General features: G+C 37.3%; 1 protein-coding gene across 3 annotated transcripts; it reads left to right on the top strand.

Annotated features, from left to right (window-relative positions):
- Positions 1-2: 2 nt before the first annotated feature.
- On the top strand, positions 3-21,200 carry LOC142987134 (uncharacterized). Of its 3 annotated transcripts, XM_076135691.1 has the most exons (26): positions 3-124; positions 1,286-1,447; positions 2,334-2,452; positions 3,201-3,237; positions 3,597-3,619; positions 3,726-3,771; positions 3,956-3,984; positions 4,360-4,405; positions 4,488-4,516; positions 4,677-4,722; positions 9,709-9,810; positions 10,147-10,272; positions 11,414-11,488; positions 11,958-12,044; positions 12,412-12,552; positions 12,947-13,027; positions 13,605-13,709; positions 14,390-14,455; positions 14,607-14,717; positions 15,199-15,298; positions 15,738-15,856; positions 16,274-16,404; positions 16,997-17,134; positions 17,629-17,881; positions 18,168-18,272; positions 19,997-21,199. In XM_076135691.1, the coding sequence occupies exons 1-26, from the start codon at positions 65-67 to the stop codon at positions 20,093-20,095; spliced, it is 2,436 nt and encodes an 811-aa protein (XP_075991806.1). In that variant the 5' UTR covers positions 3-64; the 3' UTR covers positions 20,096-21,199. The 3 variants fall into 3 exon arrangements, with proteins under 3 accessions (XP_075991806.1, XP_075991807.1, XP_075991808.1); XM_076135693.1 differs by lacking the exons at positions 3-124; positions 1,286-1,447; positions 3,726-3,771 and having other exon boundaries at positions 2,351-2,452; positions 19,997-21,200; XM_076135692.1 differs by lacking the exons at positions 11,958-12,044; positions 12,412-12,552; positions 12,947-13,027; positions 13,605-13,709 and having other exon boundaries at positions 19,997-21,196.
- Positions 21,201-21,304: the final 104 nt, after the last annotated feature.

Raw genomic sequence — 21,304 nt, 5'->3', positions numbered from 1 at the left:
CTTAAAAGGTTTGTTGGTTTTCCTTTTTCCAAATTCTAGTTGGTCGCGATAACCTATAAATGTAATGCTCAAGAAAGTTTTTCAAGCAAAATACTATGATACATCCCGAAAATGTCGCAAAAAGGTAAAATTTTAAGCTACTCTTTGAAAAATGTCGTTCGGTAGCCGCACAACAGCGCGATTAAGATTCCTTTAGATTTCTAAAGCAATTACAGCCGTGACGTATTTGTGGCTAATCTGTAGGTGTTCTGTGTTTCAAAAGTATTTTTATGAGCTTTAGGCAACAACTCAAATTTTAGTTAAAGCTTTGGACCACAAGTCAAATGTTATTATTCTTTGTTATTTTAAAATGAATTACAATACTACCTACGGTAGATGGTGTCTTCGAAATCTGTACCTATTTTTTAACAACTTCTTTATTCATCGACCAAAAATTACTTAAACATTATCCTCTTTTTTATATACTTACAACAATGACTTACAAGATAATGATTGTTACTTTTATCAAATAAGTGATAATTTACATTACAAGGTAAGTACTCTATCATTTTAATTCATAACGTCTAGTATCTTGTGTTTGGACCATATAAGAACACGTTTACAATGTATTTTTATGTTTGTTTGTTTGTTACGCTAGGTCCCGGTAATAGAGTGCAACTGTAAACGAACTACATCTACCCCAGAAGTTAGCAGGGCACAATGTGAATGTGTCGACAGTTCACCTGATGTATCACTTATTGAACGAGTGCGTTTTATTTTTATTGTTTTTTAGTATTTTTTATGAATTCCTTAATTCTTCAGGATATTACAGCGATAGGATGGATTTTTTGATGGAGTTAGTATTCCTACGTGTAGACTTACAACAGATTGGTTTATTGCTGTACCAATACATATTGACAGTGCACGCTTTCAGCTTTTTCATAATTATGTTATTAAATTGCTCCAAAATAGGACCGTAATATTATTATTATTTAGTTCTTCTAGCATACTTCTACATTTTTACACCATAGAATTCAGACATATAAAGAAATTAACTTGATGATAAGAAGATCCAAGTTGATTAAATTTTTTTGATAAAAAGAAGACAAATTCCGCATTAAGAATTCAATTTAAAACAACTATTTGTGGGTCGCATAAATATTTGTTCCGTGTGGAAATCCAACCCACGTCCTCTCGACGCACCGGTAGAGGCGTTGTGACCACTTTAACAACTACCGTCGTAAAACTCGATAAAACCTTATAAATTCTTTCCATATTTCATCTAAAAACTTTCACTTTATTTCAGTCACCATCACCCCCTATCTTAATATCGGACGCATCAGCAGAAGACCTGCAAACGCTACCGTTTAGATGTCCCCTGCCGAAGGACACGTCCTCCAGCTCCGATCATCAGTCCCCTGAGCGCTGCCAGTGTACCCATGGTCCTAGGACCTACGTGACAATTAAGGTATACTCCTGTTATTTAATCAAGGCCATATATGAGGCACGCATAGCCAGTTGCGCTCACCGGTCGGTAAACGATCTGTGAGTTAAGGAAATCTTGGCACGGACATTTCATGATGGGTGACCGCGTCTCTGTGCTTCGGAGGGCACGTAAAAAGTTTGTCCCGGTTGTTGTCAATTAAGATACCAGTCTTTAAGCTACATCAAAGGCGTGCAGGCGGCTTGAACAACTTTGACACCAGGTTGACCACTAACCATACGATAAGAAAAAATCAAGAACCTTGTTTTGATTACTTTATAACCTGCCAGCAAAGAAGTATTCTGAATTTATGTTTGAACCGGATACTTGAGTACCTACCTCGCCTCAATAACCGTAGCGCCGCATGTGAGGAGGAAAATATTGGAAGGAGAGATGCAAGAGTTGCTTATTGCGCGCTATTATAACCCCATTCCGGTACCCCCTTTTACCTGGATTCGCCACTGTCTAAGCGTGCTAGTTTGCGATAGTGATAGTAAAGTATTTGAAAGGGAGTAGAGTAGTAGCAAGTTTCCTCTACCTTCTAAGCAAGCAGTAAACTTCCTTCTAAAAAAGCCAGAAGTAATGGAGATGAATACAGAAGTTGCCTACCAGTCAAATCAGCTACTCTTTATGAAATGTCAAAAACACATTTTAGTACAGAAATACGACGTAGTGACGTCACTTTTGCAGATTTTCGTTGCTATCAAATGAGTGTCTAATAAAATGTTTCAGTCTGTAACAATTACAATTCAACATTATTTACGAAAAAAGCTACATAGCCTGAGCATTTTAGATGAACTTTTTACGAGTGAGAGTTTAATAATTTTTCGTTAACCCAGGCAACTACCCAATTATGTTTTTTGATTTGAAGGATGAGTCCCCCATGTTCAAGTGCGTGGATATACAGATTCCGGAGAGGAAGGACAAATGCGAGGAGTGCGTTGAAGAGCTGTTCTTCAACGCTCAGGCTAGGAATAGTGATGGATCTGGGTAAGAATACTTCTTTTCTTGTAGATGCTTAGAAGACAAACCCCTTTCAATGGCCACTTGTCACCTAAAGTTAGTAAGAAATGCTTAAAGTGGCGAAAGATTTTGATGTACTTCGTGGTGCATGTGGTTAAAGTGATGGCCACATCGCTACCCGTACGACGGGAGGTCGTGGGCTCGATTCCCACATGAAACAAATATTTGTGTGATCCACAGATGGTGGTTTCGTGTCTGATTGTACTTTGTGTCCGATGTTTGTATGTTTTTAAAAGTCTCAGACACGAGAGAAATTCTTAGTGCAGGAATTGACATTAGAAAAACGGTTTTTTGTCGAAAATTCACATTGTTTATTTACACTTCGAAAGTAATTGTGAATATGACATAAGAGTTGCTTAGATACTTCTGAAGATTCTTCTTAGATGTTAAAGAAATAATTGAATAAAATTTTGATTACAACATCTAATTAAAACAGTCTCAACGGCAATAAATATTGCTTTGCATGTCAAGAAAAAATGTGTTTTCGTTGCTGTCTTTGAATTAAAACATACATATTATTATTTAACACTACACATTTAATTTTAACGACGACTTTCAAGTTGTCTTTCATGGTTAACCGAAATAGTAATATAACACCATAAATACACGACAGTTATATTTTACGAGCGTCTAAATATAAAGGCGAGTTACGAGTTTATTTATGAGTTAATGAGCAATTTAATGACTTGTTTTATATCTAAGACCTGGTTTGCAGCGGTCATTGTAACGAAGAGGAAGATAAACCATGGGAGGTGAGAAGTTTATGTTAAATTTTCTTCTGTTTTGAAGATTTTCTCCATTTAAGTATATGCTCTTAAGTAACCCTAGTAAGTCTCGTAGGTTAGATCTTTTTTTTATTTACTTAAGGCTAGTGGTCATGCTGGTGTAAAAGTTGTTGAAGGGTGGCTTGAATAACTATTACACCAGGCAGGAAAGGCCCGTTTTGTTTTTACATGTTACTTGAACGCATGCACGGAGACGCTCAGGAATGAAGTTGTTAAAAATCGGTTACTTAATTAAGCAATAGGTAAATAGATTACTATTACTTTATCTAGGTCTAGTTCAGACTATTTATAATTGAATAAATATTCAGATTGCTTTTGTATTTCAGGAAAAGAAACCATCATCTGTAAAGTAAGTCGTTAACTTCATAAGGTTTTGTTTAACAACTATCTTAGTAAATACGGATCTCGTATATCTATTTTTATGGTCAAAGGTATAAATGTTTTCTATATTTTAGGTCGGAAAAGGCAGAATCTGTAACTTGTGTACGCTCCAAGAAGAAGGTAATTTTATTTACCAACGTTGAGTTACAATAACGGTACATAGCGATATTTCTCTCGCAAAAATTACAAACCGACTGGAATATAATTTTACTACAATTTTAATATCTCATCCCATCATGCAGTAAGCCTTATGGTATTAAAAGTAAACAGTCTTAAGTTTACTAACAATATTGTTAATTTACAGGCAGCTAAAGCGTCGTCCAGTGAAAAAAAGTAAGTCAATTTATATTTTTCATACAACTTCCTATATTTTTTAACAATAGCTTCAGCCGCGGTACGCGGAACCATGAATGTATGTAAGCAATTGTGCTTTGCGTTCACGCTAATTTCTTTAGGCGAAACAGGTAAGCATAGGCTTTTTAGTAAGTGTATTCAGAGATTAATTGTTTACACACATAGATAAGTTACTTTATCTCTGTTGCTTAAAATAGTCACAATTTTTTTATCAACATAGGTTCGTGTTCCACGGCCAAAGCATTTGTTGAGTAAAAAACGCCTCTCTCTTTAGTTTATTCGGTATTTACCTATTAAAACTATAATCTAAGATTACCTAGACGAAGTAAATAACAAATTATTGGTATTTTTTAGGTTGAAAAAGATACATATCGATGAATGTTTATGCTCCGATGTGAAGGTAAACTTCCATTTTTAATACCTTATGACTGAAACACGCTATGCCACTCATTACTTAAAGTATTCATGAAAATATGTTTCAGGAAATAAAAAAGTCGCCTAGCGGAATACAGTAAGTTTCTTCTGAAATATTTTATGAATAAGTAGTTAACATTGAAGTTTTCAGTCTATTAAATTAATATTGTTAGGTTTAAGAATAGTGCTTTTTTGTAAAATATACGTTTTAATAGAGTAAAAGTCATTTATATAGTAAACTTTCTATTTATTTCCAGGCTTGTCAAGACCGAACCTGGAACTAGTTCGAGTTTAAAGATCAAGGTAATTTTACATTCTATAAGTCCTTGTACTAATAATATAAATGTGAGAGTTTGTATGGATGGGTGAATGTTTGATACTCATAACTTTTAAACTTTCGCGTCGCATGTTTAATATACATAATAATATGTATAATAGGATAGGGGACTTATTGTGAACAGGCATTTTACCTTAGAATGCCCGACGTTTCGGCGCAGATTAACATGCAAAGCGCAAGTCCATACAAAAAAAATATAGTCTATTTCAGAAACTAAAAAATACATTACTGTATCACTTTTGGAAATTCCGTTTTAAAGCTATAGGTTTGCTCGTTGAGTAATGGCCGGCTTCTAAGTACATTTAGCGGTGGTTTATCTATTCAATAGCGTTATTTTTAGTTAAAACGCTATTGAATAGATAAACCACCGCTAAATCCATCTTAGAAACCGGGGGGTGAATCAAATCTTAAATGAGAACGATCATCAACGGTGTATTTAGTAGTATCTTGTTGATGTGTTAGGTTGATGTGTTGTGGTGCATTCAGTGTGAGCTCGTGTCTATGTTTAACAGTAAGGTGACGAAACGAACGGACGTGCGCGTCGGAAACCACCGCCACTAGCTTTTTACTAATGACCTACCTGATTATACAGGGTGTTGAATCAATTTATTATGTTGTTTAAGTCCCCAACGTGGCCAGCGTGGTAGGCTTAAAGCCTAACCTTCCCTCGTTCGAGGGTAGGTTAGAAAGTGGACTCAAGGTCTAACCTTTTCTTGTTTTGGAGGAGACATTTGCCCAGTAGTGGCACGGAAACGGGTTGTGTTTTAAGTCGATTGGGATAGTTAGTTGTTGTGCAAGCATACATTCGGTTATTTTAGAAAAGAATGCAAGCCAGAAAAGAACTTTAGTCTTTTAAAATATTAACTGGCGGTCTTGTACGGCTAGATATATGGATGTAAATGAAGCTAGGGAAGTATGTAAAAATCGTACCAAGTGGCGTTTTCTGGTCTCTGCCTACACCTATAGGCAAGCGTGTAATGATGTAGTGTGTATGTATGACACTATTTAAATAGTGTTTTTTTAAAAATCCTTCGGGAAAAGGCCTTCGCCTACTTAATTCACTTTACCAAAATAATCATTCGAGTGCGTAGGAGTTTCAATAAACCAACAAAATTGACGAATGCTCCCGCTTACAACTGGATGTCATTTTAGCACTAATGGTACTAGATTGAGACCTGACCTAAATCTAGATTTTGAGTATACTTACGATACTAACTGACGTTTTTCACGTAAGTACTGAAACTGTAGAATCGTGTGGTGATGTGATGAGCAAGGAATTAGCCACAACTGAATAATAATCCTTTTCAAGTTTTGTATTTCAAGTCTTACGCGATACAGTTATTTAATTTCTGCCTACCCTTATGGGAAGAACGCGTGATTTTATGTATGTAAGACCCCAACCTTTACTTGGTCAGCGTACTAGACTCAAGGCCCAACCCTTCACTCGTTCCAAGAAGAGACTCTTGCCCAGCAGTAGGACGTTAATGGGTTAATTCTATTTATTTAGACTCACGCGATACGAAACAATATTCTTTCATGATGTTTGTACCTGTCCTAAGTCTTCTTCCTACTGTTTAACAAATTCTCGATCATTCTGTAACCATACAACACGCTGTTCAGTGATCGGGTGAAGCCATAACCCATAAGAATAAAGAACACAAGTGGGCCACCGGCGCTTCCTTCAAAAACTTTATTTACGTTGTTCTAAATATACGCGGCGCAGGCGCATCTACTCGCGCGCATTCGGCGCACGCGCATGTCTCGTGTGTTCGTTTACAAACAAACATTATTTGTAAATATTGAACATTATTCAAACATAGTATTTGTGTATACTTATATTTTGTAATTTCTGGTTGAGTCGTTTCGCCTTCTGTGTTGTTGTTAAAAGTTAGAGAGGGTTTATTTATAAGTCCAGGTTTTGTGTTCGTGTATTAAAATATGATGTTTAACGGCTTATTGACTTTCGGTGATTCGGATAACAGTGATGTTACAAAAGTAAGTAGTATTATTTGCCTTGTTAAGTTTCTTGATTTTCTATGGTCTTGTGTGTGTTTGTTATAGGTAATTAGGATTCAGGTACAATAATAAAATGCGTTATACTTTCCTTCTTTAAGTAAGTTAAGTCATGCTTTCGATTGGCAGCTATCTACGTAAATATACTCGAGTTCAATTCCTAAACTATTTTTATTTATATAATAATCGTTGCTGTGATTGATTGTCGGCCCTGCTATCTTTTATTTCCTTGTTATCCGTGTGATATTCACCTGTCCAAACAAAAAATAACTTTAAACTCACCACGTTTAGTTCTTCAGGAAATTATACGGTGTGACGAAATTCAATAAAATATTGTCACAAAGAAACTCAAAGGTATTTGTGACACGTTAGAATTGTGGGCTAAACGCATTAAAAGCAGGAAACAAAACAAGACACGCGTGTCGTTCCGCTTGTCTTTTTGTGTGGCGACTCATTCTGTTTGGGTGTTAACGATCTACAGGTCATGTCGTTAACGCGTTTCAGTTGCTGAAGGTATGCTTAGATTGTTCGGTCGTGTAGGGATAATGAATGAATGTAGAATAGAAAAAAAATAACCCATTAACATCCCACTGCTGGGCAAGGGTATCCTCTTGGAATGAGTCCACCGCGCTGGCCAATTGCTGGTTGGGAGACTTTGCATACCTATAAAAACTGTTCTAAAGAACTCTCAGGCATGCAAGGTATGCAACCTTTCGTATATTTCGGTGAATAATTTTATTTATAGGTATTGATAACTACATAGCTTTACCAAACTCTTCCGTATCGTCAGAAGTAAACAAATAGTTCAGATAAAGGCTACCTTTTAACAAACCCTGACAGTTATAGCGCTCTTTCATTAACCGCTGAGTGCTATAAATCGTTTGATCATTTTTATCTTGAGCTCAATTAAGACATCAACTTTCGGCGGCTGGCTCGAGATCATAAAGTGGTTCAGTGTAAATATTGGCTAACATCAAACTTAGAGGTAGTTTTGTTTGTAAATATTTGTATATGCCTGTTTTGAAGCCGGTTTTAACGCCTTTGGATAACTAGCAGATAATTTGTCAGATGAAATTTTGATAGTTCCGTTTTCGTGAATTCCTTGTCTATAAGATAGGTTGGCCGACACTTATTCGTGAGCTTTGAAACTGGCCGTTGGACTTAATTTAACGATAACTTTAATGAGATAGTAAATTATGTATTGAATCATGATCGAATCTATGTAATATTACTTTATGTCTGGGTATCTATTTATATTTTTAATTTATGTATCGAGTAAATAAAAAACAGACATACATTGCATCGCTCGGCTTAATCCCAATTTCCTTCAAGAATCTTTTAACTGAAATTCCTAACAACACTTTACCTAGCTTGCAATCGAATTATCAGATAGGTGACATAGTATTTCAATGCCTAAATCAAGCAAAAACTAGCCTAGTACCTGGACTCTTTCATGTCCTTAAAATACGGCGCTATATACAGTCCAAATTCTAATTAATACAGACGTTAATGGGCTCTATACATTAACCGTCGAGTGGTTTCTTACCTTTGATCATTTTTTATTGCAAACCTAAACAGTTCAACCACAGAACTTAATAATAAACTCCAATATAGTTCAACCACAGAACTTAATTTTAGACTGGTTCTTTTGGACAGTTTTCAAAGGATTTTCGTAAATTCCATAGGCATATAGGTAGGTACCTAACTACCTACACATCATTTATCTCTCTTTCGACAGTAATTCCAGCCTTGAGCTAGGTTTTTTAAACTTTTGTTAATGTGAATAAAGTATGTCTCTTTGCGACAGTCATGCGAGCCTTGAAGTAGGCTCCTTTAAGCTTAAGCTTTTGTTAGTATAAATAAAGTATGTCTCTCCGTCAACTGTGTTATACTCTGTCATATTGACTAAACCCACTGAAATATAAATATGGCCTTACTAGCTTTCCGCCCACTGCTTTGCCCCCGTGGAATTGCACTCTTAGTGTTCCTCTACACTGCTGGAATCTCCACCAAATTTCAAATTTCAAGGCTCAGTAACATTTCGCTGTGCATTTTCCATCAGTCAGTCACTGCTTTTTGATTTTGTTTTAAACACATGCCACGGTTGATTGTACGTGTTTAGTGAATAACAACATGGATTATCTTTAGGATAGTTTAGGATGCTCTAAATATATAAAGTTTTATGTATCGTAAGACAAGACTTAAGTGGGATTAAAACGACATCAGGTTACTAAGTTATATTTTAAATAGAAGGGTTGATAAGCATCAACCCTTCTATTTAAAATATAACATCAGTTACATCTTTAAATATATTTTCGATAGAAAAGTTTATTTTGAAACATTGTAAATGTATGTATGAGAGGCTAGTTTTTCCAGAGATTAATCTTGCTTATTACATTGCAACCTTGCATGCCCGAGAGTTCTTTAGAACAGTTCTAGAAGGAATGCAAAGTCCCCAACCCGCACTAGGTCATAATATGAAATGAAAGTACCAAATGATGTTAATTCTTAGAAGACTCCTGCCCAGCAATGGGAAGTAACTACTTAGTTGTGTATTTTTTTTTATGAATTATTTATGTGGCAATAATTCGCTGCTTAAAATTTCCTAGCGGCAAGGCAAACGTTGAAGAACATTCAACAAATAGATAAAAGTAGCCGCAAAAATCGTAACCTTATCGTCACTTCTTCTTATCACTTTCTTTATTTTTAACGCGCCAATCGCAGTAACTACTGGTACGATTTGAAAAATTATTTCACTGTTAGATAGCCCATTTATCGAGGAAGGCTATAGGCTATATATCATCACGCTATGACCAATAGGAGCAGAGTACCAGTAAAAGATGTTACAAAAACGGGGAAAATTATGACCCATTCTCTCTTATGTGACGCAAGCGAAGTTGAGCGGGTCAGCTAGTAATTAATATTTGTATTGTTCTTAGGACAGTGGTGGTGCCTGCAGCTTGGACAGTGCCACCGGTTCCTGTGATGCTAATTCTCGCGCTAACTACTATCAAAATAAACTGCTGTCTACCTTACAGATTGTGAGTATAAAGCTTTATATTACTTTTACTTTAGCCGAAATTAAATTGGCTTTTCCTAGTCTCTACTTTCGCCCATGAATTGTCAAGGATTCAAGTGAAGCATGTAAGGATCCAAGTAGCGTTCTTTAGTCTCGAGCTACCTACTGTCATTCAATAAACCATTGGACATTAGGATGTTTTCTTCTTAGAAGTTTGTTACGCAATTTGTCCGCCAACTGTGAACGGATTTTGAAGAATCTTTTTTTGTGTTATAGTGTATTACTTAGTCATCATGTTTATTGTAGTATGCGTAATGTAACTATATTTCATAAATGCTGTTTTTATATGTTACGTTAGCTACAAAACAAGGAGGAGACGATACGCGTGCAGGCTGAAAGCCTGGCAGTGGCGGAGGGACGCATCTGTTCTCTCACTGACAGAGCCTCCGAGCTTCGGAGGGAACTGGAGAGGAAGACCAAGGAGGTGAGGATTTAGCACTACTACTTATACTAGTGCGGCTAGTTCCATCGTATTATAAGTTTATTTATATTGCTAATTACTTGCTGTCAGAAAGGATATATAGGTCTATTTTAAGGCATAAGCCATCGTTCAATGGTTTGTGTCAGTCAGCCTAGACTTTCTTCCAACTATGTTGGAGTCGACTTCCAGTCTCACCGCATGCAGCTGGATACCAATATTTTACATGGAGCGACTGCCTATCAGACCTCCACAAACCAGTTATGGGCAAGATAATATGTTGTATTATATGTTTTTAGTAAGGTCTTACTTAAAATTAAAAATTATACTGCAATAATCACGGTGCATCGATTTTGATTCTTAGATAAGGTTACTTAGTTAGCCTCAAAGGTATTTTAAATAGGGTACAATGCTGTTTTTATAAAGTTTTTCAAGACGTTCAAATAGCTGTTAATTTGGAAAGTAATTAAAGAATCGGGGGCGACACTACACTACTGCGATAAGACTCATGAATTGTAATCTGTAATTATTTCGTGTTCTCTCAATAAGAAGGAATAACGCCATGCAAAAATAGAATTCTTCAGTATAAAGTAAAAGTAATATAGTCTTTTTAAAAAGAAACAGGAAACTTGTTATTTAGGGTAACGTTTTTGACACCCACACACATTTTTTGCGCGTTTACCGAGAACAGATGTTGTCCCAATATTTGCTTAAACTTAGCTATATTTAGAGACATTTTTTTTCAAATTTTTGGCGTAGTACGGTGCATACCTATGTAATTCGTGATAGATGCACTGATTTTGGTAAACATTTGGCATAAAGATAGACTAGCCACTGCTCGCGACATTATCCGCGTGAATACATTTCTAGGGGTAAAAAAGTACCTATCATATTCTGTTAATCTGTATTTTAATGTGTACAAATTTCATAAAAGTTGTGTACGTTTTGCGTGAAAGAAAAACAATCATACACCCATCAATACTCACAAACTTTCGCTTTTATAATATTAGTAAGATTATGGCACGTGGACCGCCATGGTAAGATGTTTTTTTTTTAATTCCAGATTGCCAAAATCAAAGGTTTCCCTCAGAATAGATCTTGAGTAAGGAATAAAAGTATTGAAATTAATATATAATTATGTTTATAGATACAAGCTCTAAGTAAAACTCTCAAGTGCTACAGCAGAGTTGAGAAAGCCGACGTCTCCATCACGGCAGATTCAGTAAGTGTACTGTTTTTATTATATGATAATATTTAAATATTTTTAAGTCTTATTTAAATATATAAACGGTTACTAGAATAGCCTTATTTTATATGTTTTTTTAACCCGTTACTGTCCCACTGTTGGGCAAGGGGAGGCCTAATTCCTTCCCCGTTTGGTAAGAAATTCCCAAGCGGGGATGGAATTAGGCCTTGATTTAACCTCGCTGGCCAAGTGCGAGTTGTATAGTAGAGTATGTTACATGTCCTTAAGAAAAAAAAGCCTAAAAAGAATTAACATTTTGTTAAAACTTGGATTTCAATATTGCAACTTAACAATAAAAGTAACAAATTATATTTCAAAGATTGATATTCAAGAAGAGCTTCAGCGGTTATTGCCGTCTATAACAAAATTGCTCCTTATTTTGGTTAAATTAAAATTTGTTTTTTTTTCGATATTACTGTGTGTTATGTGATCGAGACTGTTTTAGGAGTGTGGAAATCAAACAGACATAGTGAATACACTTCAGAACAACCTCAGTGTCATTGAAGACCTGTACCGCGAGTGTTTCTATGAGGTAAGACAGATCTATAAGATAATATGATAAGTAGATATTCCTTATTTTCTAAAATAATAAATAGTTACCTTTAACAGATTAAGACGTGCGATCTTGGGTTTGACTCCCGGTCTAAATGTATGTGTTTCTTCGCGGGTTAATATTTTTCAAAGTGAATAACAAGTTATGTGAAAGCAGCAATGTACAGAATAGCGACCATCAATTCGACGTACACTAGTTGTCAACTTAGATACGTGATACGCTTACAGGTCGGGGATATCACTATTGGTCCTTTCATATACTTATACATTAGAATATTGTAATAGTAAAATGAATAATGCACTATACTTTTTTTGTTGCTTTTCTAACTTGTTCCCTGTTCTTTCAGACAGCGAAGCAGGAGAGTCTAATAGACATGTTACGTAAGTCGTACTTGGACGTGCGTCTGATGGACAAGCAGAAGGCAGACCACATCGGACGACTGCAGACTGTTATTGACAACCAGAAGTGGTCGCTTGATAGATGCCAGGTAATATTGTGAATAAATTGGGTTGTTGACTCGGTTAATGAAAAAATATTAAACTTGTACTCGTAAAAGATTCGTCTAAAATGCTGGAGCTATGTAGGTAGTTTGTTTCGTAAATATCTGAGTAGAGACTGCCTCCGTGGCGCAGTGGCTTAGGTCGCCATGCCGCTGCCTTTGCGTCGGGAGGTTGTGGGTTCGATTCCCACACGGAACAATTATTTGTGCGATCCCCAAATTGTTTCGGGTCTGGTTGTTACTTTGTGTCCGTTGTTTGTATGTTTGTAAAAGTCCCCGCGACACAAGAGTAATTATAAGCGCGGTAGTTGTCATAAAAAAAAGAAGTAGAAAGAACTAAACAAATTAATTACCCGGTTATATCTCCTTGATTTTGTTATAGGATATTGCTCTAGAAGTGGACAGTCTGAAGATGGAAATATCGAACTTTCTGAGCAGTTCGACATCAACGAATAATGACTCGGTAAAACGAAAATAGAATAACAATCATTTTGAAGAATGGCAATACTAACAAGAAAAGTCTAGTGTATGTGTATGAGGTCCTAATATCGCATGTATCTTTCCGAAGCTATACGACCAACGACTTTAAAACGGCGCATATCGTATTACAAAGACTTAACATATGCCCTTTTGATATTGATATGCTACGTAAAAGATTCGTAGCTCAGGCTCTCTTAAGTTTTTATATTCGAGGCATTAAAAATTTATACACGATTACAACATAGCATTTCAACATAATCTGAAATTACAATTCATAAGACTAGGTTGGGGAAACAGTCTTTTCGCATTATAATATGTATGAACTTGTTATAAAATCTCTTGGCTTCAAGAATCCCAATGAGTACACGATTCATTAGGTTTCTTTCAGTGAGCTGGTGAGGTAGCCAAATATCGAGTTTTTTTGTGCAGAGAAAAGATTTCATTACAAGCTTTTTGTTTTAAATTCATAAGCTTTTTATACTAACAATGTTTTTTTTACTAACAAATGTATTGATAATAAATGACCTGTTTCCCTGACGTTGTTTGATTCTCCCCGCCAGGGTATGTGGGAGCGCAGTGAGGAGTCCTTCACGCCAGCGCCGGGAGTGATGGAGGACCTGCAGGACGTGATGGAACAACTCCTCAAGCTCAGAGAGCTGCTCACTGTATGTGGAGGGAACTGACAACTTGATTATAAATAACTGAGTCATTCTCGCAGCCGCTTTGATGTGTGACTTTGGCAAAGAAATTGTCTAACTTAAAATCTTCATGTTTTTTATCAAACTATTAAATGGGTTAAGCTTGCTACACACGTATTCGGTTCGGCAATATTTATCGAACAATAAAACCGACCCGACTCACTTGTATGGCTTGTGCCAATCGGGTTCATCTACTCATATTCAGTTTTGCCACCCAGCTAGGCCGATTAATACCGAACCGAATATGTGTCTGCCTAAGTCGTGAAAGACTATAGACTTTTGCGTTTACAATAATAATTTTAATATAAATTGACACTAAGCTATGTACTACAATTGCGCGCATAAATAATTGTTACGGGCCTGGTTGTACTTTGTGTCCGTTGTTTGTATGTTTAGTCCCCGCGACACACGAAATCTTAGTCCGGGAGTTGCCTCCCAACAAACAGAGATTTTTTTCTTTTACGTATCTGTTATTAACTAACCGATAACAGGAGATATCCGAAGGGTGTAATGTATGGTAAAGCCTCGTGGGATAGATCGAGTCTATTTTTTTAATTTAAAGCCAAGTGTTCAAGCTGCCCTTGAACAACTTTTACCGTCTATTTCATTAAAAAACAGAATAGTAATAAATATAATTTTATTTACAGAGTGGGTGCACTTGTGGTTTGGAGAAGGAAAATGCTAGATTAAAACAAGAAAATGAAGCGTTATCGGTGAATAACTGACATATTAACTTTTGAAGGAAAATACCTACTATTTTGTAAATTTAATTACGTAACTATGCATTCAGAAGAGTATATGTATGTTTATCAGTTGTCTGGTTACGATACTGCGAACTCTGCTTAGTTTTGAATAATGTTTCAGCGAGAAATCGTGGAGTTGTGTCAAAGAAGAGACGAATTAGAACAAACATTGACGAAGAAGGATAACCTCGAGAAGAAATACAAAGAAGAAATACATACGAAAGAACAACAGGTATGTACCTTACTGATTAAAACTATGACTAAGTTAACGTCCCCTTTTAAAAATAAATTCAACCCATTACTCTTTACACGTCTCCTGTTGGATCATACAATAAAATTAAATAGACTGTGGCGCTGTCGGTAGTGTATACGACTGCCGCGCAAGAGGTCTTGGGTTCGAATTCTGGGTCGGGCCGAAACGTTTCTCCTGAGATTTTCTGTTAAGACAATACAATCGTCTTGGACAATATTATTATAATAATAAATTTTGGTTGTAATCCAATATTTAATATCAATAAGTTAATAATATTGACTTTCTAAACTATAAAAAAATCCAAAATTTCTTCACCCACTCCTTCCACTTCAGTTTCATTGAAACGTTTCTTTCAAGAAAACTAGGTAAGTTTTCGCGCTGCTTTCGTGCTAACCTACTGATCTTAAAATTAACGACTTGTCATATTCAATTTGGTTAAACGTGCTGTGTTGAATTCCAGCTAGCAAGTTTAAGGGACGAGTTGGAGAGAATGTCCGAAGGTTCAAGACATAACAACAATACGTGTGAAGCGCTCTCCATGCAGTTACAACAGATGCAAAGTAAATTAAATCATTTTTTACCCGTTATTGTCCTCCTGCCTGGCTAAGGTCTCTCCTGGAGGGAGGGGTTAGACCTTTATACCACCACGCTGGCCAAGTGCGAATTGGGAACTTTGCATGCCGTCAATAAATATATTAAAAATTTTTAGGCCTGCAAGGTTTCATCACGATGTTTTCCTACAACGTTATCTTAGAGCAACTAATGATTATTTCTAAAACAATAATAACTTCGAAAAGTCATTGGTGTATCAAAAATATTTGTCTTAGCATATTGCTGCAGGATGTAACGATGTCATTTAAAACAAGAAGTAGTTTTTATTATACTTAGTGTCTCATATTTATAAATGTACCTAGATGAAAGGAATGCAAAAATAATTCCCACATTTTGCTTTTGCGACAAAAGAACTGCAATGGTGATCACTAAAGATTTTTTCCCCAGTATTATTATCAGATAAGGGTGAAGAGCTGTCAAAGATGCAGCAACAGTGTGCCGCTCAACAACAGACCATCAGCGAACTGAGGCAGGAGCTGCAGAAAGCTGACAGGATTTGCAAGGAGGTGGGTTGGTAGTCCTTAGTCAGTAGTTATTTCGGGTCCGATCACAATTCGGTAGAAATATTAAGGCGCGGCGACGTCAAACGGCATTTTCCCGAACATTCATCTTCACATTGATTTTGCTGAACGGCTAGGCTGATTAAACGCTATTTTTATGATTGGTACCAATCAGATTGTTTCATTTGGATTATTTTTATAGTAGCTGACCCGCGCAATTTCACTTGCGTCACATTTTTCGTTGCAACTCCATTCCTAAAAGCCGTAGCGTGATGTTATATAGCCAAAAGCCTTCCTCGATAAATTCAACACAAAAATATTTTTTCAATTCGAACCTGTAGTTCCTGAGATTAGCGCGTGCAAACAAACAAACTCTTCAGCTTTATAATATTAGTATAGATTACCATACAGTGTGTTGTGCAGAACTGCGCGATTCGCGGCGAGGTGTCGTACCTGACGTCGCAGGTGGCGGAGTGGCGCGCGCAGCTGGCGGACAGCGAGCGACGCGTGCACGTGCTCGACGCCAAGCTCCGGGAGGCGCAGGCCTGCTACAGGTACCACCACCATTATGTACTTGCTATAGAAGCTCAAGGTCAAGGTGAACTCAAGTTCTAACCCCTACGATCACGATGTTTTTCCTTGATCGTGAGAACGAGTGATAATTATTTCAAATACACACATTACTTCGAAAAGTTATAATGTGTTCTGTCTCGGATTCGAACTTGCAAACACTTGCGTGGGAGGTACGAACTTATACCACTCGGCTTTCGAATAATAATAATTTGCTGATCCAGCTACGGCGGTCAGTTTCATTGAAACTGGCCATCGATGCAGGACTGTTTATAGCGTCCAAGTGTGTGCACAATACACAGGTACACTCTGTATACTTTTGCTCTCATAACCAGTGAGGCCAGGCACAGGGCCGACGGCTTTACGTGCTCTTCGAGGCACGGAGGTCTTCGACCTCAACTTCCTGACTCCGGGCAATTTCTAAGAAAATCTTAACAGAAAATCTCAGAAAATATTTTTTTTGACCCGACCCTGGATTCGAAACCGAGACCTCTCGAACACCGTTCGCATACACTACCGACCGCGCCACATTCGAATATACGTAATATAATATGCAATGTTACGTAATGTTGTCAGAGAGAAGGAGCACAGCGTGTCGCAGCTGCAGGCGCAGCTGGAGCAGGCGCACGCGCGGGGCGCGGCGCTGTGCGGCCACGCGCGCCGGGCGCTGGGCGGCGTGAGGCACTGGGCCAGGAGGATGCGCGACCGACACGCGTCTGTATACTTACCTCTATAAACCGCCTTTGACTATGGGATTTAATACCTTTCGTCATACATTTTCTTCGAGAGCATTGACTCTGCGTTGTAATATACCACGGAATAACTAACACAAGAAAAAAGAGAATGTCATACTATTTAATAGAAGATGGTTGTCGCCAAACTCAGCTGATGACATCTAACGCACACTGAAATATGAAAAGGAATAAGACGATAGTGATTTGACGATAATGTGACAAATTAAAATATTTAACTTGTCACTAAGTGCTTTTAGTGTCATCTCTTACGTTAGTACTAGGGCAGGTATAGCTAATCATACTTCATATGGCACGCGCGCCATGCCCAAATGGCCCTTCCCTTCTTGTGTTAGTTGTGTCGTGCAAAATACCTTTATATTATGATGTTACATCCCATAGTCAAAATGGAGCACGTTAAGGACTCCGCCAAACGCAGAGTAAAAAAATACACAGTTAATTAATTTCCCTTTACAGAGAGCAAGAACAGCTATTAAAAGAGAAAGACGCGCACCTATCATCTCTGCAACGTCGTTTAGAAGAGCAAAGCAGCACGCAATCAACGAGCGACAATCGTCCGTCCTGCTCTAAATGTTTGCGGCCGCCAAGCTGCTGCCCCGACGTGCGAGAGAGACAGTCACAGTACTGTGCGAGCGAGATAGCTAGCTGTTCCTCGGCTCCTACACCGCCGAGGCGCCTGTTGAGGAAGAAACCGACTTGTGGAGATAGAGTGAGAGAATTACTGTTCTTATAACTTTTTCACATTATGCTAATTTTATATTAGTATATAAAAAGCTCACGTAGTTAGGCTTGTACCCATATTCGGTTTGGTACTTTCGGCTCGGTCATATTTATTGAACAACAAAACCGACTCGACTCACTTGTTCGGCTTGTGCCGATCGGGTTCATCTACTTACACATATTCGGTTTGCTAGGCTAGGCCGATTAATGCCGAACCGAATATGTGTGTAAGCCTTAATTTCGCTGTTTTCTGATAATATTCTGGTTGCTAGCAGCAGTGCCCGGCATCCCCTTGGTTATGTGACGCAACCATGCAACAACCAGAAAGTCGAGACGGGTGCAATGAACCGCGCTTCTGTACGAGACGGGAATCGAACCAGGCGAGTAGACTATATTATTAATTAATTAGGTTAAAAAAGTCCTTATTTTTTATAATTATTATATAATTGTATAATTAGATACGGGAAGCAACGTGAATGTTAACTTAGGTTGCTTGAAGTTTTGGTGCAGGAAACATTGGCCAGGTCATTTAACTTGACTGTCTCCGTGGCGCAATGGTTTAGGTCACCACGCCGCTGCGTCGGGAGGTCGTGGGTTCGATTCCCATACGGAAAAATTAATGGTGCGATCCACAGATAATGAGTCACACCAATGATTTTTGTTATGAGCATATTTAAAAACTAGGTACTTCAAGGATAAAAAATCTGTTTTTATTTTTTTCGTATCTTCAAAAATGACCGAGATATTAAACGTCAAAGTATGGCCTTCGCATCAAACTCCGGCGAAGCGGCCGCACGGACGTGTGACGTCATCTCGTGACACTGCTATTTCGTCAGTACTTGCCGATACCTACATAGGCTCGTTGTCTCTCGCGGTTTCGCTTTAAATAATTTGTTTTGCTTATAGTGGACAAACAAAATGGTTAGAAAATATTGTATTGTTCCTATGTGCACTAACTCCAGTGAAAAAACACCCCAAAAATTGTTTTTTTATGTACCATGTAAACTGTTTTATATTTTTGCTAAAGACACCTAATCTAAAACTTAAAGCCCGGTTCAGATACTGTCAAGCGCAAATGTTAAATAGAAGTTTATTGCCTTTTGAACACTTCCTCAAGATCAAGATGCCATATCATGTTCATACCTACCTAGCAATGAACTTCTACTAAACAGTTGATACTATTTAATGAGCAGTTCAATGACCTCACAGGCGGCGGCGAGCCGAGCGCGGCGGTTGAGTTGGCGTTGGTTTTTTGTTTTGAAAAAAGAACCCATGTTTATTAAATCTAATAATATCAAAATTAAAATGTTAGTTTAATTAAAAGTTCTCATTACACACCCAATCATATAAGACTACCTACAGAGTAGATTCATGCGTTCATATGATAGCCATCAACCTGACTAAAGTCAGAGGCAGGGGTGACAATTTTTTTTTATAATATTATTTTAAAACTATGTTTTCCAAATTTACACTTGGTAGGTACGTAACACTCATTATTTGTAATGCCAGTTGTAACAAACTTTCAATTTTATTGTTAACTACACACAAAAATATTATTAGTAGTATACGAGTTCAACTTTCTTTACCTGGGTCTAGTTGATGATTGTGTGCGTGCGTTGTCGATTTTACAAAAAACACGATGAATAAATTTATAACACATACACATACTCTTTAAATATTAAATGCAAATCACTTTTCAAATCAAAACTAAGCATCACCCGCAGTCGAACAAGCGTGTCTGTCACGACGTGACGTCAGCGCGTAGCGCGCGAAGCAACGCAAATTTAAAAAAGCAGTGAAACTTTATAACGCTGTAACTTCGGTAATCTTGACCCGATTTTGATAAAACAAAAACTATTATTATCAGCATAAGTACACAAATTAAATGCAGTATATTTAATAGTCATATTTTGATGTGCTGGTGTGACTCATTGTTTCGGGTCTGGTTGCACTTTGTGTCCGTTTTTTTATATTTTAAAAGTCCCTGCGACACGAGAGCAAATCTTAGTGCGGGAGTAGTCTTAAAAAAGTAGTAGTACCTAATAGTAAGTAGTAAAAAAAGTAAGTCTTAAAAAAAAATCGCTAACGCTCTATTTCATTACAGAGAGACTTATCTCCGGCGGAGTTGTTTCAACAAGTGGAGCAGTTGACTGAGGCGTTCGCGGAGAGATACCGGCGATGGACGAGAGCCGCGCCGCGGTGACCACTCACTAATATATGAGACTGTTTATAACAAGAACAGGTACAAGTGGCGTAACTATACCGCTCGAGGCCCGTGGCAAATACATCAATGGCCCCCCTCCCCAATTTATAACACACTAGCGGACCCGACAGACGTTGTCCTGTCTACACGTCTTTAATTTGAAAATTTTAAACTTTTTTTAATAATCTAAACCATTCTCAGATCCCCTTGAACACACACAAAAAAATTCATCAAAATCGGTCCAGTCGTTTAAGAGAAGTTCAGTGACATACACACTTACAGAAGAATTATATTTATAAAGATTTTTTACTTCTTTATGCAACTGAGTAGGTAACAAAAATAAATCAAAGACAGAACTGTTTCTTACTATACATGTATGGATACATAGACAGTCATAGCCGAGTGGTTTAAGTTGGCACCTCCCACACAAGTGGTTGCAGGTTCGAACCCGAGGCAACACACCAATGACTTTTCGAAGTTATGTGTGCATTAGAAATAATTATCACTTGCTCCAACGGTGAAGTAAAACCTTGCATGTCTAAAATTTGTTTAATACATTTATTGAGGGCATGCAAAGTCCCTAACCCGCACTAGGCCAGCGTGGTGGACTCAAGGCCTAACCCCTGCCCCTCGTTTGGGAGGAGACCCTTGCCCTGCAGTGGAAAAAAAACATGTATGATAAATAATACATGTTGGGAGCTGGAATTCTCCTCTAATAGGGGGCCCCTTCCGGCTGGGGGCCCGTGGCATTTTGCCGACTTGTCACCCTATAGTTACGCCACTGGCGAAATAACATATGACGAATTTTCGTTTTCACGGACCTTAGTAGGCCCTCTGGTGCTTACTAGGACATAGTTGATAATAATGAAGACATTTTAGTGCATTTATTTAGTTAATAACAGTATTATTTGCTAGTCTCTATAGTCGTTTGTAATTTATTTATATTAATAATTACTTTGTTTTGTTTAACTTGTTTTATTATTCCGAAAGAAAAAAACGATTATTTAATATACGAACAGTTGTGTTCACCGGTGGTTATATAATCAGTGGGTTAAGCAACTTTTGTCGTGGACATTTAAGCGATGGGTAACCGCTTATTTTGGCAAAACGAAAGTACTTCGGAAGACATGTAAGTAAAGTATTTTCAGTAATTATTATGTTAATTGTATTTATGCTGGTTCAAAAATATTTGTAAAAAAAAAATATTTC

Source organism: Anticarsia gemmatalis, chromosome 3 (assembly GCF_050436995.1).
Source record: "Anticarsia gemmatalis isolate Benzon Research Colony breed Stoneville strain chromosome 3, ilAntGemm2 primary, whole genome shotgun sequence".
Lineage (NCBI taxonomy): Eukaryota > Metazoa > Arthropoda > Insecta > Lepidoptera > Erebidae > Anticarsia > Anticarsia gemmatalis.
Note: the sequence above shows the minus strand (reverse complement) of the source record. Positions and strands in the feature narration are given on the sequence as shown.

Bases quoted from the DNA above. Each gene is read 5' to 3' on its own strand.
- LOC142987134 (XM_076135691.1), top strand. From the start codon at position 65: ATGCTCAAGAAAGTTTTTCAAGCAAAATACTATGATACATCCCGAAAA. The intron at 3,620-3,725 runs GTAAGTCGTTAA...TCTATATTTTAG, and splicing joins AAGAAACCATCATCTGTAAA to GTCGGAAAAGGCAGAATCTG. The intron at 10,273-11,413 runs GTGAGGATTTAG...TTATGTTTATAG, and splicing joins TGGAGAGGAAGACCAAGGAG to ATACAAGCTCTAAGTAAAAC.